General features: G+C 41.4%; 1 protein-coding gene across 4 annotated transcripts in view; it reads right to left on the reverse strand.

Moving 5' to 3' along the window:
• Positions 1-18,206, reverse strand: part of iqsec1b (IQ motif and Sec7 domain ArfGEF 1b) — a 197,510-nt gene that overhangs the window by 118,280 nt on the left and 61,024 nt on the right. For 3 of the 4 annotated variants that reach the window (XM_061041441.1, XM_061041440.1, XM_061041447.1), the window contains exon 2: positions 14,037-14,144. The exons of the other annotated variant lie outside the window; for it this stretch is intronic. In XM_061041441.1, coding sequence (XP_060897424.1) covers positions 14,037-14,144 — 108 coding nt within the window. The remainder of the gene's footprint in view (positions 1-14,036; positions 14,145-18,206) is intronic. 4 annotated transcript variants of the gene reach the window in all.

Here is an 18,206-nt window from a genome sequence, read left to right on the forward strand (position 1 = left end):
CATGAACTTGGTGCTCCTATCCTCTCTGATATTTTCTGCCTTGTTTGTTTCGTTGGTACATGGTTGCTAGTAAGCTTTAAACTAGTATCTGTTCAGCTGGAACATGTGATGACTTTCAGCTGAACAGATATTATTCTACCACTTTTATCCCGAGCTGTAGACAAATTTCATTAAGATTTTGAACCTTTTTTCCAACAAAGAGATACAACTTTGTTTTAATTTGTACTTAGATGTGGCAATGTTTTATTTTAAAATGCTACCCTTTTTTATACTTTTATCTACTTCTTGCCTTTAGGGTTAAGGTTGCGAGGAGGGGCAACTTCCTGTGCTCAATGAACCAAACCCCTCTGATGATGCTGCTGCTGCCGAGGCGAAGGGCTGCAGTTGAGCTTTCTCTTTTTTCATAATCACAGCTGTACTCTGCCTCAGGCTGGAAACGATGATTAATGTATGTGGAGATCTCAATCTCAAACTCGGACAGTATTTCAAGCCTAAAAAGTCAATTTCAACATACCCAGCAGTGTCCTGAAGCCTTTCCAGATGATACTGTAGCTATCTTAATGACAAAGTAAAGACTGTACTTATTGTTGACAAAGAGAATTTATAGGCTCAATATAATAGTAAGCGCTATCTCCCGTGTGGATCTAGTGAAAATAAAAAGTCATAAGGAGGGCCAGCTGTAGTTCCCTTTAAGCACAGTGAGTTCTTGTTGTGCACAGTGAGTTCTTGTTGTCTAGTGGGTGCTTGGGACGGACTTAAATGTTCTGTGGTCTTTCTGATGAGACTGAGTATCTTGAAACAAATGTCATTCCCTTGCCAAGAAGTAATGGTAAATGGACTTGCACTTGTATAGCTAGTATGATCTAGTCCTCTGACTACTCAAAGCGCTTTCACACCGCATGTCACACCTACCCATTCCCACACTGATAGCAGTCTGTCTATGTGACTTCTGGTGTTCCTGGAGCTAGCCTCAAGCGGACACTCGACGAACTGCAGGATTTTGCATTTCCGCATTGGCTTCATTTCTCAAGACCAGAGGTTGCCGCCTGGTTGTTACCCATATCTTCTTTTATTTGTCCCCACGCTGGGCTGACTAATCTAGTCTCCCCTAATAAAGTTTGTCTTCAAACTAATACGAGACAAGATCAAATAATGAGAAGCTGAAATTAAACAGATAACACATTCCCTTTTTTTAATTGCCAAAACAAACAAAAAACAATCCAGCAAATAGAACCCTTCCGCAGTGACACAAAAGCTCTTTTCTTGGCAAGTGTCTTGTTTGTTGACAATAATTAAACTAATGAGTCTAAATTAACATGGTAATGATTTGTTGATCCTGAAAATCCACATGCCGTCACCTTAATGACTGTCTTGAATTGAAACAGTTTACGAAAGTAAATCACTCAGTTGTTCCACTGTGTGTGTCTTCAAAACAATTTAAACATGGGTTATATCTGTTCTCTAGCTCTACCGATTTAAGATCACTTCCTCTCCAGCCAATCCCTCTCATGGGAGGAGCTGGTAGAGATAATGACTGCTATAAAAGAAAAGAAAACTTCTAATGAGTGCAACTGTGTTATTCTGAGGCTCAATGTAGGTATAGCAAGAGTGAAGAAAGGCGACATTAGATGACAATTTCCTCTCTATATCACGTTGACAATCGGCTCATTGATTGCAGCTAATCATCATAAATTTTACACACCGTGTTTATAGGAAGTATGGGCCTCTGTTGTTGATGCTATCCACATTCAACACCAACAAATAGCACCATGCATTCACACACAGTGACCGTCCTCAGCATCACTGAAAATATCACAGCATGCCTGCAGGTAAATCCAATATGTTGTTCTGTTCCAAATGCAGCGCTGAAACTGAGTAAGTGAATACACTGGGATTACATTTCACCCCTCCAACCTCCCAGATGGGCCCTAATCTTAAATTACAAACTGCTTCCAGACAGCCAGAGAAATGAAAAGTCACAGACTGTGGATGGATCCTGAGAGTGGTTCTCTATATGCAACTTTAATTATTACTACAAAACAAACACATTGATGCAAAAATTAAAAAAGGAGTTCAATTACAACATGGGCATGAGCCAGTTGGCCAGAATCATTTCTTTACAGTCTTTAAGGAGGCTTGTTAAACGGAGCCCTCATGACGACAAGATCTGATTGACTATAATGGCACAAGAAGAGTTTATTAAGCTGCTATTAAGAGGAGGAACAAAGAATTGGTGTTTTTGCAAGCAAAGATAATTCTTATTTTATTGTTGCATGTAAAACAGAAGCAGAGAACATAGCGCATCCCTTAAATCATCTCTGTTAATTATTGCCGTTATTTAAGCTTTTAAAGTGATAACTGGACAAATGTACGGCAGACCATTGCATTAAAAAGGAACCTTTTTTTATTTGCTCATTGTGATGTGATACAAAGGGAATTCTCTGGGCACTAACTAGTTCCACGTGGGAGGCGAACATATTGTGTCAGTAACACCAGCTGGGTATTTGTAAAAAGTCGAAGCAACACATTGTTGCATTTGATTTCATAGTGGGCTTTTGATGTGGAGCCGTTTCTGTGTCATCTGGTTGGAGGTAATGAAGAGAGAGCAGGGGGATCAATGTCGCTGCTGCTGCTGTTGTTTCGAGCTGGAGCTGCTATTGGAGCTGGAGCTGGAGCTGCAGGTGCTGCTGACCAGCCGCGCAGCTCCCTCCACAAACACTCTGACATTTCTCAGCAGTGCCAAAGCTCGACCAAAAGAGTCTATTTCAATGCCGAGGACTCCCAAGAGGAATGCAGTGAAACTATCCGGCAGAGCCAAACTCACGATCGATTGGCTTCTGCACTTCACATAGAGTGTTGGGAGCAGATGGTGGGCTTAACTGAAGAAAAATATGATCACAATGATGAAGTGAAAAGGACTGATTCAATAGAGCACATATCTGCCCGGACAGGAGGGTCAATTCAGGGGGAAAAAAACTATCAAACTTCAACCTTATCTCTCCGCTCCCTTTCATCACTTTCCTGTCCTCTGAGTGAGCTTGTGATGTTGGAGTGATGGCTATCAACAAACGAGCTGTTCAATGGAGCGTGTGAATCTCTGAACTATGGAACAATACTTCAGTTGAGATTCATGATGATTACGATACTGTACAGGAAATTAGACTCGACTTGGGTGAATGAAAGAGGAAAAGCTTGAGTCCAATTCTTAATTAGATTTATCCAAGGTTATATTTAACAGAAATTAAAAAAAACACATTAAGACTTCAGAAAAAATGTCACAAATGAGTCAGACATCCGAGTTCACAAACTTAATCGGTAATAGCATCAATGCAGCATCTTTTCATTAGAGGCTCTAAAAGTCATTATAACAGCATTCCAGACAGCACAGCATCTGCAGAGCAAAGCATTCAAACTGGATTTAAAAGGTTGCTAGACCCGCCATAAACAATGCATTACACATTGATTTAACTAACTCTTGTTTACAAGTTTGATAGGCAATAAATGTCTTCTGTAAGCGCTAGGTAAAGTCACACTGTTAGAAAACAAAACAGTAATATCCACTTTTTCAAACCATGACACCATACTAGTAAAACTGGAACAATACGGAAACCCGTTTTGGTACCGCAACAACAAATTTAGAGATGCTAACAGATATTGGAAAATGCAATGTTTTTGATTACAATTTTCAAGGAACCTTCTGCACACGATCTTAATTGCACATATAGTTTTAATTGTCCCAAAAAGTAGGATTTATTGGTACTTTAAGATACTATCGACCAAAACAGCAGATTGTATTATTGTAAAACACATGATATCAAAAAGCATCAAACATTTTGACAACTTTAAATTCAAGTATTTTAATGGTGGGACTTTTACAGCATGGTTACAGTCTTAAAGAAATTAGATGGATGAACATTGGAATGTACCTTTTTTGCTGTTTCCATGGTAAATGGATTTCAGGTTGTATAGCACTTTTCACACCTACACATTCACACACTGATGGTAGAGGCTGCTGTGTAAAGTGACCATCAGAAGTAACTAATCCCATTCACACACATTTATACACCGCTGACAAAGCATCAGGAGCAATTTGGGGTTAAGTGTCTTGCCCAAGGACACATCGGACATGTGGCTGCAGGAGCTGGGGATCGAACCCTCGACCTTCCAGTTGAGAGACGGCAGACTCTACCAACTGAGCCACAGCAGTTCACCATTTTAACTAGCGAGTTTTGCTTTATTACTTTTACATTGTTTTGATTTAACCATGAATTACTTTGACTCTGATTTTAATTTCAGACAAAGGAATGTAAGACACTGTGAGATACTGTTCCAATAAATACTTTAAGTTGTAATCTCTGCTGTCCTAATTATCATCGACTGTTATAAGAGACAGGCTGAGCCGGTCATGACCCGAAACTCACCCTAGACTCCCTTCTAGTGTCGAGCCATGACCTCTGACCTCTTACTAAAATGCCCGTATTGAAATTAACTTTTACTAAAGGATTCTAATATAAGTTAATATGGAGTTGACGTCGCCTGAGTTCACTTAAGTCTAAAAATGTGAGAAATCCTTGAAGGCAATGTTTCCATGACAGTACCAGTGACTGCAAAGTAGTCTGCAGTTAATTATTGAATGGAAAACAGCGTTTGTGTTACAAAGAAAAGCTCAGAGCTCAGCGCGGTAGAGTAGTGGTGATGGGATTTGTGATGTGGAAATGCAATGAAACACATTACCCTAAATTAATCATCAGCTGGTAAATATCAAGAAGCATCAATGAAAGGAGAGCCGGGGTTGACAGCCAACAGCATCAACAGCAGATTCGAATTGAGGCTGCATCAGGAACATGCAGATACCTCATACCTCAAAAAACAACTTAAAACAGGAGAACACATGAACAAACTCAGGATGAATTCCTGTCTATGATGTAAGCTTGTTTCAGAAATGGCCTTTTCCCTCCAATGCGAAGTCAACATGATTGGCCCTGGCAGCTGTGCTGGACTTTATGGGGGAAAAAAACATTATTTATTACAAAAAAAGACAAGAACATTGGCAGAATTAAATAATTAACTATCAATGGGTCATGTGGCCTCTCTCTTCCCTTTTATCCTTTCACACAAGGCCAAACATAGACAACCACTCTGTTCACAATACTGAAACACAACAATAAAAGCAGCCTCATTGGTTGAGCTGAGAACAAACCTTTGTGAAGTTTGCTCAAGCAACAAAGCGAAACAAAGGACTTTATTCCCTGCCAAACTAAAAATATCAGAGCCCTGAATGTACAAACAGAGGGAATCTTAAGGACCCATTATGTAAATAATCTGTCTTTTATGTGTATGTGTGTATCCGCCTTTAAACCCACTATGACCTCCAGAGGCTCCCAGAGAGGTTTCTTCCTCAGGACTGTGCCTCCAGGCGGGGGCCGAGGTTTGGACCTCACATATCCACGCTCCGCAGGCTGCATCATGGGGCTGTCGGCCAAGCTCACACATACTCATGCATCCTCTCCCAGCCGATGGAAAGTTAATTAACTGCCTTTTGGAGGAGGCAGGCCTGTGATAGCCCGACCAGTGGCGCGGCCCTATTACCCTGCCTTTAACAGTGATGAATTAGCGCTCCTTTCCCTGCTGCCTGCCCCCCCCCCCCCCCCCCCCCCCCCCCCCCCCACATCATTGGCTGCCAAGGGGAAAGAGTTCTGGAGCCCGCTTTGACCGTTTGCATTGAGCAGTACATAGCTCCCAAACAGGCAGAAACAGAGAGGACTTAAACAGCAGAGGAGCCAGTAATAGAGATAATGCAAACAAACTCATTAGGAACAATCAAAGATGCTTGTTAGTTTTTCTTACTTATGGCATAAAACAATGAAGACTTTGTCCTACTCTAGTGACGATGATTAGAGATAATGATGATTATAACAGCTGCAAAAAAACAATCATCAATTACCCTACGTGCTCCCCCAAATTCACACTTTAATAAACAAAGAATCAAACAATTTCATTAAAAATAGCTCAAAAGATGCACATTGAAATACAATAGTATGTGTACCAGTACAGTAACCATACATGTATGTGACGTGGATCAATAACACACTGCTGCAGACCAGTGGTTGGTCTACATCAGGACTCGGCTGAGCTGTGTAGTGAGGACTGACATCTGGCCTGTCTAACTTCAAACTCTGCCCCAGGGGTCAAACTACCAATCTTTATAATACTTTACTTAAAGTACTGAGTAATAACTTTAGTTAAATCTGGTCTGCCCTTCCTGTGAAGTGCAAAATGACAAAGGATGGATGTTAAGTGTAAAATCTGGCTATGACAAATATATATACAAAAGGATTCCATAAGCAAGCCAAGTAAAAAGCTCTACTGACAAATTATCCAAGTTTAGACATGTCCAACAGGTGGATTATTGTTCCTCAGTAGAAATACAAGTAAAGAAAGATAATGTTTATCAGTCACTCTGAAATCATACCTCATCATTTTCACCATTATGTCTACAAACAGAAACTGTGGTATCCAGTTGGCATACTTCAAATATAACAAATGTAAATTGAGAGAAATCTGACAAGGATGAGACCATAGAGGTATAGATGAAAGATGTTTGTATCGAATATACATTTTTCTGTGGGCTATGGGTATGTTCTGCTCTGATATGTAAGGTAAGATCTTCTTCTTCTCTGTGATTTTTCTGGGCTCCTGACCGTTATGCCTTATCCAATCAACTGTCATGTTTTGTGTATTTCTTCTCCTTTTTGCCTTTTCAGTCTTTATTCAGTAACAGATGCAATTCAAAATGTAGCAAAGTGAAAAAGTTACCCCAAAATATAAGTAAAATGACTGATTTTTAAAAACTACAAAAGTACAGCTACTCAATCTAGGCAAAGTGTAATTATGTAATTATGGGTAGTTTATTTACACCCTCGGATGATGCCACATTATTTGCCGATGTCTGTCTACAGGGCCGATAGTCCATTTACCATTCATTTCCATTTTCCCCAAATTAGTAAACAGTGTTATTATGCAAAACAGTAAGTGCATTTGGGAGTTACAAGAACACTTCAGTGGGGGAAAACACTCATGATGTAATTTAACTTTGTTAAAGATTTTGTTCAGTCAAGGCCACACACTGCTGCTGATGTCTGCTTGTGTTTAAATGAATGCAACTGGGGCAGAGTATTCACGGAAATCTATAAATATTCCCCCAGCTCCAACGACAGGCATTGTGGTTATTTATAAATCCCGTCCAGCTGAATATGCCGAATGCTGCGTCACAATCCCAAACAATCATGCAGCTGCACGAAGGATCTGCAACTTTCTTTTCCACCAAGAAAATTGCACATGATTTTAATTACAAACAAAACAATAGCTGCCTCCAGAACAGGATGCTGTCAGTGGCTTCACAATGAGACACTTCGGGGGTGGAGACAACTAAATCCCGAGTCACACTGTGGTTTTCTGAATGACAGAATCATAGAAGGATGGTAATGACAAGGTTTTTTTTTTTCAATGGGAGGGGTGATTACTGTTGGTGCAACAGAGAAAGAGAAAGAACAGAATGGAGACATAAGCCACTGACAAGTTTAATGATGTAGTGCTACCATCTGGGAGGGGACGAATACAGTCAAGCCAGTGAGACATCAAAGTGTGCCAAGATGAAATAAAGGCAGTCGACTGAGTGGTGTGAGGCTAACTTTACCCTGATGTAACCTGCATGCTGATCAAACACACACACACACACACACACACACACACTTACACTCCCATTCCACTTCAGAGGCAAAGCAGCACAACCATTTGTCAAGGGTATCGTGAGGAAGAGTAAACTGTCCACTCACTATGCATCTCAGCAGCGAATAATACCAACGTGAGCCTAAGGCAAATTAATATTTTGTTGCATCAGGCTGTCCGTGGACTGAATTAAGTAACTCCAGACTGACAGGAGGATTCTATTCTGGAAACAAACACACAGAAAAAAGCCCGGAGAGGCAAGGTGAAAAACTGCTGATTATTTCTCAGTTTATCCTGATAAAGTCACACACTGACAGAATGCTTCTTTTCTCACCTTGACTTTTAAAAGTTTGGCATGTAAGTCCTTCCTCCCTGACAATTCTCCCCGTTGAACATCTGTTTTAAACAAAGTCATGCTGAATCAAATAAACAATCAGCGAGAAGGCCCTTTGCCCAACAGTGTTTATCTTTTTAATCTTCTAAAATAAAAAAAAGTAAGACCCTGGTCACAAATGCAGATATAATGGAAACAGAGTAATCTACATTGTCACAATGCATAAATGCATTAATAACCATGCAGACCAGAAAACAATAAGCTGCTTATCCCTCCCTCTATTTCCCATTTGAAAGCTTTTTGTATACGACTGAAGAACAACAGCAGAATGCCAAGGCAAGGCAATTTAATTGTAACGCCAATGTCTGCATTGTTAAAGACCACCAACACAATCTGAGGTTGGTGTTGGGACTAGCTGGGGCAACACAACAGTGGTGGAAGAAATCATTAAATATGTACAGCTGGGGCGCCGGAAGCCTAGTGGTTGGTGCGCATGCCCCATGTGTGCAGGCTATAGTTCTCCTTTCCCGCATGTCGTTCCCAATTCTCTCTCTCCCTGATTTATGACTCTATCCACTGTCCTGTCTCTAAAATAAAGGCACAGCTTATTCCTCCAGTCAAGCTGGCTGAGGGGGCTGTGGCTCAGTGGTGTAGTCGGTTGTCTCTCAACCAGTAGGTCCAAGTTTGATCTCCTGGATTCACATTTCGAAGTTTCCTTGGGCAAGACACTACACCCCAAAATGCTCCAGCTCCAGCGTCATGGTGAATGGCTGAATGTGACAGAAGCTATACAAGCTCAACCCATTTACAATTTCCAAACTACAAGAAAGACAAATAAGCATGCCTGCTTTCTGTTCTTGTTAGTCAATCAATATGACTACCACAAACACGTTTTAAAGTTGCTCGGCCAGTGAAGCAGCTGTTTTTTCTACAACATCCAGGACTGACTCGACTGACAGCTCTGTCCCAACACAACATTCAAGGCCAAATCCAAAAACCTATGGGAGAAGAATCAGACATCTGTCACCATCCTCTTCTGTCTCTAAGCCTCGGCCAGTGTATCAAATAGTACCAAGACAGGCTAACTGGCCAGTGCCGTGAAGCTGTATGCACTCCCTCTCGAGAGAACCGCAGCTTGCTGCCAAACATAGTGCTAAAAGCAGGCGAGCATGGCGATCTGTTGACATGGGAGAGATGCTAATCTGCCTGTTGAAAGTTGTTGTACTACTAAATCATAACTTATTTTTTAAGATGGGAAAGTCACATATTGTTGCTTTAAAGCCAACACGAGTGTTGCCATTCAAAACAGGTTCCCTTTACACCCAGAGAACCTTGTTAGATGTCACAAGATGTGACAGCATGCTAAAGAGACAAGGGACAACAATCTACAGTATGCCATTAGCTCCATGTGAAGGAATCAACCTTTTGTACCCGTGCAACATGCAAAAATTAAACTGCAGAGTCACACTGCACATTAAGACAAAACTTCAAGGGCCTTGAAACGTCAGTGGTTCAAACAAAGGCTGATGACAGCATATTCGCCATCGACATCAGCAGTACAGACAGTAAAAGAGCTCATTAGTAAAGAACAGAAAGAAATTTAACCCCGGCCAGGTGTGCTCTTTGTTTGATCTGTGCTGGAGGGCTACATCATTCAACCAGAAGCAAAGATATGACAGCACCACGGGTTCACAGGTGCCCACCTTTGTAGACAGGGTGTAAATGGATGAAACCTCAGAAGGGGAGAGAGAGAGAGAGCGGGTAATAAAAGAACGAGATGAACTCGATATTGAAAGAAAATCCATTTACACGGACCACTATCTGTTTCTGATTCACACCATCCAGTGGAGCGCAAACTGGAAGTAATCTGGACCTCACACCACTGGGCAAACACCGTATTGACAGATACTCAAGATAACAAACAGTGACATCAGATGTTTGTCTGAAAGCCTGCAGTTAGCACCCATGAGATTTCATTAAAAAGCAAATACATGAAAATAAGTCACCATGAAATTAAACAATTCCTGTGCTGTTAGAAAGGGTTTTTTTTTTTCTTTGTTTGCAGTGTGTACAGTATTTGCAAGCCAATATGTTGATACACAGCCTGGATTAGCGGAGGAATCACATCGGCAAATATTACTGAAACGAAGTGCACATCTGTACATTATTGAATACGGACAACATTTCTACAAACACATGCACAGTAGAGCAAACCATTCTGTCCAGCACTACACTGACTGCAGAACACAATGCCTGTCTAGATGATGATTTCTATAATAATAGAATGAATTGTTGTCATCAAACTATATCGTATTTACGACATTTTTCAACATGGGTTAAGAAAACAGTCTTACCAAATGTTCACTCAGCCTTTCTGGTTTTAAAGTCAAAAGCTCCAGAACTGCTGACTGTTTTCTATATAGTATCAAGTTTTCTCTGTGTTTGAGAGAATGAAGCACAAACGAGATGCAATCCCAAATGACATGCAATGCCAGGCTGGTTGACCAGCAGTTTCATGAAGCAGAGGCAGCAGAAACGAGGCTCTCGAGTAGACCGAGCTCCTCCAACCTCCAGCGAGTTGATCTGGCATTATTACCAACCGAAGTAACTGATGCCCAGCCACCACCATCGGACTGCGTCGTCCCCACAACCACCGCCGTCCTCAGTCGGCGGTGGAAGCGTGGACAACGAGGAACGAGGAATACTGAGGAGAAATCCTGCCTGCATATTATCCCATCTCCTCTATCCCATTTTTCTTAACAATGAGTGAGGTCTTCAACCTGCTCTCTTATTAAGCATCTCCAGATAACACTTGTTGTGAATTGGTGCTATTCGAATAATGATTGATTGATTGATAAACAGTGCATCGTATAAAAGTCTAAAAAGCCAGAAACACTGTGCCTTAACCACGCATGCAATTCTCCTTTTAAATTTAAATACATAAACACTTAAATAAGGAAATACAGGTGAGCAATCTTCAATTTGGCTCTCTTGCTACCTCTACTCCCGGATCAACCGCGGAAAACAATTCCCCCATTTGGTGTTGATACCTTTATATGACAGGATAAACTACTTTCAACAGGTTGTGTAAAAAGAGCTTTTGTTTGTGGGGCACAGCTGCTAAATATTTTGTTCTTCCCAAAAGAACTGCAGAGAGAAGTATTAGAGGTTAATGCAGTAGTAGCGCATAAAGGGACTGGATATGAGCAAGCAAGTCATTGGTTTTCTGTTTTCTTGGACAGTTTGGCACAATTTATATTTTGCAAATATACAAATATCATGACTGATGATTCCTTTAAAGGCTTTAAATGCGATTTTTCACACTTAAATGTAATAGAAATCAAGTATATCCTCTGAAGATAACTCTGTGAGTCATGACTGTCTACAATGGGTGTAACACCCGAGTCCCACTGTCTGTGATGTTTTCAGAGTTTTCAGAGTCCTATCTTCAGTTTGTTGACATCGTTGGGACGACGGCTGACTCCTCCCCTCGCGCATAAAAGTTGTTTAATTGAGGGACTAGAGAAAAGAAGAATAACATACTGTACTCACTGCTTAACTGCATTTTTAGATCACGCTGATTTCAGGTAAATTTACATACGAGCATAATAAAGATCGCTAGCATTAGCATGCTAACACAACAATGCAGCACAAGTTGTTTTGGTTTCATGCTGGTGCTCAAGGGCGACATCTGCTGGATCAAAAAAATATAAAGCCTTTAAGGACTTCATCAAGAAAGGCATTTAAGTGCTACATTATTGAAACTAGGGCAAGACCGATATGATTTTTAGGGGCCGATATCGTCATTGAGGAGAGAATAAAATCAGATACCGATATCCTGGCCGACATGTATGTTCGATCTGTAGAGATAGATAAATATATACATTTATTACGTAAAGATATATAACAAGGACAAGATGGACACTAAACTGGAAAGTAACTCTGCATGAACGTGCATCACCACTTGACACTCTGGAGAGTGATGATGTCTGTTGTAATATATAAAACACCCTGTGCTGGTGAAACAGAACTGCAAGTGCAATCCAATGAAACTCAAATTAAATGCTTTTTGACTAGTAATTCAATCTAGTAATACTGGGGCATATCTGCGATGAAATTAGCTGATACTGATAGTCACTGGATTTGCTAATATCGGCAGGCCGATGAATCGGTCGGGTTCTAATTGAGACTACAGTAGCTGGAGCGTTGTTTGAATAAAGTGCTTCATGTATTTTTTACATGCATCTCCATCTTTTGGGTTAAAAAAAAAAAAACTTGGAAAAAAAGCTTACAAATGTGTAACCTGCATCAGCTCTATTGTTGCGAACAGAAACCCAAGCTTCTTAAAGGAATCAAACTAACTAATCAGCTTTTCAAAGCTTCACCAATCAACATTTAAAGAATAATGTTACTTAAGGAAAAAAACGATGTTTCCAAGGCAAACCAACTGAGAATAGAAGAGTTATTCTCTACTTTTTGAAGTTTTTCAGGGGAGACTAGCTACAAACTGAAATCAATTCTCAGCTCGATCTCGCAGTTTAAATCATCCTAAAGCCTAATGTTTTGCAAAGAGCAGGATCAGCGCAAATCTACACGCACACGAGTAGAAAAAGCCAAAAAAGATGAGAGTATTCTTATCTCTTCCTGTTACCCTTCCTTCTGTCGACATCTTTAATCTTATATCTGCCAAATATTAAAGCCTAATAATCTGTCTCGAAAGCTGCTTCAGTGTACAGCAGCAGCTTTGCTTCACAGTGGGATTTTACCTGCAGCCATGTGTCACTTTCTCAATGCCTCTCAGGGGTTTAACATAATTGCATTCGTTATCCAATCTCCACACCTACCTCCCATTGTAAGTTCCAGCTTGACCCAAACGTCATTCCAACAAAACTCCCCTGGCAATTGTAATTGATGTGCACTTGTTCTTCATGTTCTCTGCCAAATGCTTCCTAATAGAGCGGGACAGCTCGAGACCTCACTGTAATCACAAGTGTTTAGCACTTATTCTCCATACTCTCTACATCTCCACGGCTAATTAGAATCAATAAACATGGTGAACAAACACGACTCATTAGGGCTTGCTCTATCTCCTTCCTCCTCAAGCCAAAGCCTTTAGGGTTATATTTCACACATCCCCCCCCTGCCATAAACCTGCTTTAAGAACTGCTCTCAAGCTCAGCACTGGATACTCGATAGATATAGCGAGAGAGGCATCAAGAGTAAAAACCCTTTGAAATTGCCATGAAGCTTTTGAAGCCTATGTCCCACTGCTCAACGCTCCCAGGGTTTTCATCTCTCCCCATCTCCCCTCATTACCCGAGGAGCTCTCAGGGCCTCGCTGAGCAGCCGTAATGAACGCCAAGGAAATGCATCTACACCGAGCGGAGGACTGCACGGACGACCAGGCAAGGCATTACTGTACTGTACATGTGCCGCAGGATCTTCTATGCAAAATCGCATACACAAAGTTGAGGCAGTGCAGTAAGGCTCATCAGGCCTTTTTCTCAGATATGCTCTTCTGAAGTACTCCTGAAAGATAGAGGCAATTTAAAGAACGATGTGTGCCAATCATTGGGTTCTTTTCTGCCAGCTCTACCCCCAGAAAGTAGCTCTGTTTCCCCTGCTGCGCTTCTGCTGCATGTCTGTAGTTGTGATGGGTGTTGCTCATTTTCTATCCGAGGGGATTTGGAGGCTGAGGAGGCCTCCCACCAGCTTGTGCACAGTCGGCGGTGGAAGTTCTCACAAGGGGAAAGGAACAGACTGACAAACAAAAAAAACACACACACACACAGCAGCAACATGGGAAATGGGAGTGTGGTAAATTAGATGTTCCTTCAGGTTTCTAAAGAGAGTGATATTGTAGGCTGGCAACAGGAGAGAAGCTGATGTGGTGGGATGGACTGTTAGGAGATGAGCTAAAGGGAGTCATGGCCGGATGAAAAAAGGTGACTCAATAAAAAACCCTTCAATTTACCCAAAAGATGCAGACTTCCATTTGCGACAGGGGTAACTTCTTCTACACACAGGCGCAATAAGGTTTAGAGGGATCTCTGAGACATCTACTGGCAATGAGGCGTGTCGTCTGCAATGCAAAAAAAGAGAGAGGCAAGTTGAAGCACATTTGGTAAAGTACAAAGACTGAAGTAGTATGCTTTTGAGTCAAACACAGACACAGGTAATAGTGGAGGATGTTGCAGAATGAACAGCGCTGCCCTGTAGACCGGAGAGGTGGTCCGTCAGCACGCTAACTCCCCCCTGAGCTGAAGGTTGCATTGGCAGAAAGAGAGATTACTTCTGTCCACTGCCGGCAGCATTTTAATGCCTTCAAAATCAGGGTCCGGGAACTCTCATACATGCATCATCATAACACGCTGAATCAGCAGCACACAGCGCTCAGTGTAAGGTAGGAGCAGAGAGAGGAGCAGGAGGAGGAGGAGAGAGGGTTGGGAGATGGGACATGATCAGAATGTACCAGGCTCAGTGTAATGTGAGACAACCACTGAGGCTGCAGAGAACAGATATGAACAGGAAGGAAGTGCAAGACAAGAGGAAGCAGATTAGAATTACTTTCCGTTATCTGACTTGTTAGCATAACAACGTTCCTTGTTCAAATCTCTGATGTTCCCGTACAGGAATTAAAAGACAAGATGTGTGGAAAATCAATTACAGTATGACAAACAACACATGAACAAACATGTGAAAAGGTGCCTGAAGGTGTAACACATATTCACACATTTTCATTAAAGAAACACTGAGGTCTGTAAAGTAGAAACATAGACATGATCTTTATGGATTAACAAGCTCCATCTCTACCCATACAAATGAAAAATAACATTTCTGTTCATTATTAGATGTATATGTTCTCTTTCCATCTTACGCAGAAATGCAGAATTAAGGCACAGTTAGCCTACTTAGCATAACACCTGGAAGCAGCTGACGCAAACATCAAGCCTGGCTCCGTCAAAAGGTAAAATCATTATAATAATCTACTTTTTGTGATTGCGTGCAGAAACAATTTCTCTACCCGAAACTCGAGGTGTGCATGGGGAATAAAAAATCTATTCACGTCAGTTTCAAAACGTCCAAAAATGGATTCTTTAAAACAAACTTTCATACATCCTAAGTTGATTTTCACCAGCGACCAGTTTGAGCACGACAAACCCGCTGCTGCAGTTTTCTTCCATTCACCCTCTCCACCTTCCCCGGTACACTGATGCAGCAGGATGTGTGTCGGTCAAGACTCGTCAGCCGCGCTGCTAACATTGGCTACAGCTCAGTGTCAGTGGTGGATGGATGTGTCCTACATACTGACGTTCTGACTGTGCTTTCCATGGAGCAGCAAGGCATTCAGTCCGTCCCATTTTCATTAAAGGCATGAATTGGAGTGCACTGTGGATTCTACAATCCCCCCCGGGTAAGAGGAGGCCTGACCTGACGTATTCAATATCCAACGTCTGCAAAATGAAAGTGAAGAACTCAGGAACGAATCAAAAGCCAGAGCTCACAAAATATTCAACTGACCGATCTTGCAGCCAATTCTGAATGGACAATAAAAATAACATGAGCCATCGTCTGTCTTAAAAGACCTTCGCTCCTAAAGCGTCGTCAACCATGTAGGCTTTAGATTTTTATGCCTTTGTGTATTTACATTATTGCACTCAGCTGTCATAAACTGCATTATTTTAAACACATTTTATTGAGCTTTGAACTGTCAATTTCTTTGATTTAACCAGGAAGTCTCATCGAGTTTTATGAATCTCTTTTACAAGAGACCTGCAGGTAACAGCCATGCGTATCGAAAAACAACGTACTGTAACGCAACATGAAAAAAAAACTTTTAAAAATTGTATTCAATGTCAAATAATAAAGTTCAAAGAGTAGATCTTGACATAAAAAAATAGGGAATGTATCATAAATCAGTTGGATGAAGCCGCAACCTCCGGTCTTGAAAAATGAAGCCAATGCTGAAGTGCAAAATCCTGCAGTTCGTCGAGTGTCCACTTGAGGCTGGCTCCAGGAACACTGTAAGTCACATACACACAACAGGCAAAAAGCTGTTTTTACAGCATAAATGAACATGTTTACAGCCTGGAACAAAAAACGAAATAGGTCTGATTAGTTATTGTCATCACTGGCACACACTGTACCATCTGTGAGATTTTTAAACGGCTGTTTTGATATTGAAAACGATACGTGTTATTCATAGTCAGCTGACATGATTGACAGGTGGGCACGATGTAACGGTTCACCAAGAGGCTTAAAACCCGCCTCAGCTCCAGCTCTCAGCCTGTCTTTAGGTTGATTGAAAGTTAGACAGAGACAGGATTTCCAGCATGGTGGCTGCTGCCGATCAGCCTCCAGAGCCCCCCTGCTGTAACAGATGGCAGACTTCACTCAGGCTGGCTTCATCCATTTATATTTACAGTCTATGATCCCGACCCAAAGAATTGAGATCAAATTAAATTGTGACATTAAAACACCCCTATCTAAAACTAACAGGTAAAATGACAGTACACAGCTTCGTTCAGTCTTGCTGTCGTATTTCTCACTACTGATTGAAATAAGTGTTTTATAATTTTCCAAGTATATCATTAAAGGCTTTATATGCATTTTTTTTTATCCAGCAGATGTCGCCCTTGAGCATCAGCATGAAACCAAAACAACTCGCGGTGCATTGTTGTGTTAGCATGCTAATGCTAGCGTAATGCTTGTATCTTCACACTGCATGTAAATTTACCCGAAATGAGCGTGATCTAGAAACACAGTTAAGCAGTGAGTACAGTATGTTATTCTTCTTTTCTCTAGTCCCTCAATTAAACAACTTTTATACACGAGGGGAGGAGTCAGCCGGCCGTCCTGGCGATGTAAACAAACTGAAGATATGACTCGGGAAAACTCAAAGCCTCACAGACAGTGGGACTCAGGTGTTACACCCATTGTAGACAGTCATGACTCACAGAGGATATACTTGATCTCTGTTACATTTAAGTGTGAAAAATCGCATATAAAGCCTTAAAGGTTAAGTTTAGATAATTAGATTTAATTATTTACGGTTAAGAGGAAGGTTGTGGTCATGCTCAAGGAAACAAATATGCATCACTATTAAACAGGCTATGAACTGTGCTCTCATGGTCATCAAGTCACACTTTGTACATTCAACCATCCATGCTAATCGTTTTCCTCAGGGGCTTTGTAGAGTAATGATTGCATCACATTAGTTAAACCTTTGCTTGTGGGAATATACAGCCAGTACTTACACACACAACCATAACAGGCTAAGAAAAGGACAACACAGCTTTAAAGGTGAACTTGATCATTTCAACAAATGACCAGTGTTTACGTTCTTGTTGAGGAGGGCAAACAAGGCTATAAAAATAAGTTCCAACTGTCCCCGGAGCTGCACAGTCCACCCAGACATTAACTGGACAAATTGAGCACAAGTGGTGTGGAGCAGAGGGGAGGGAGGAGCAGGACATGCTGGTCAGGGCGAGAGGAGACCTGGCCATAAATAAACCAGCTATACATCCTCCTCCTGGTGCCTAATTGCTACAGCCGTCTGAGTAATGGAAGAGGCAGTAACTTGTCATTGAAGCATTCCCCCAGTGAGGACAGAATGCAGACTGGTGCCTCAGCTCAGCCGACTTCACTGAGTCTAGTCCTGCTGCACGTTCATAACCTCCAACTACAGCGAACGCACTGCAGGGGAGGTCTATCTTACAAAGTGATTTTCCCAAGTGTCCAATTCTGACAGTGATGTTCTGGGGGGGAAAAAATAGTCCTTGCAAAGTCATTCAACTCAAATAGACTTTTCTTTCAAACGCATTCTCTCTTCGTGGCGCCTGCGTCTGATAGGAACACAAGAGTCAAAGTAATGACACAAAGGAACAGCTTTTTTTTTTTTTTTTTTTTTCGACCATTATCTAAGAAACTCTGCTCATTCTTCCAGTGCAGAGCTGAACCCTGCCAGCTCAGGTTACCGCCTGTCATCTGACTTCAGGAGCATTTAAGTCAATCAGGACAAAAAAAACTCACCTCTTTAAGGTGGAAGGACAAGGCAGCATTATATTCAAGAGGGTTTTTATCGGTTGATATAAGGACCAAGCGTAAAAAAGATCACTGTGATTAACCCGAGTTCAGAACGAGG

Source organism: Labrus mixtus, chromosome 7 (assembly GCF_963584025.1).
Source record: "Labrus mixtus chromosome 7, fLabMix1.1, whole genome shotgun sequence".
Lineage (NCBI taxonomy): Eukaryota > Metazoa > Chordata > Actinopteri > Labriformes > Labridae > Labrus > Labrus mixtus.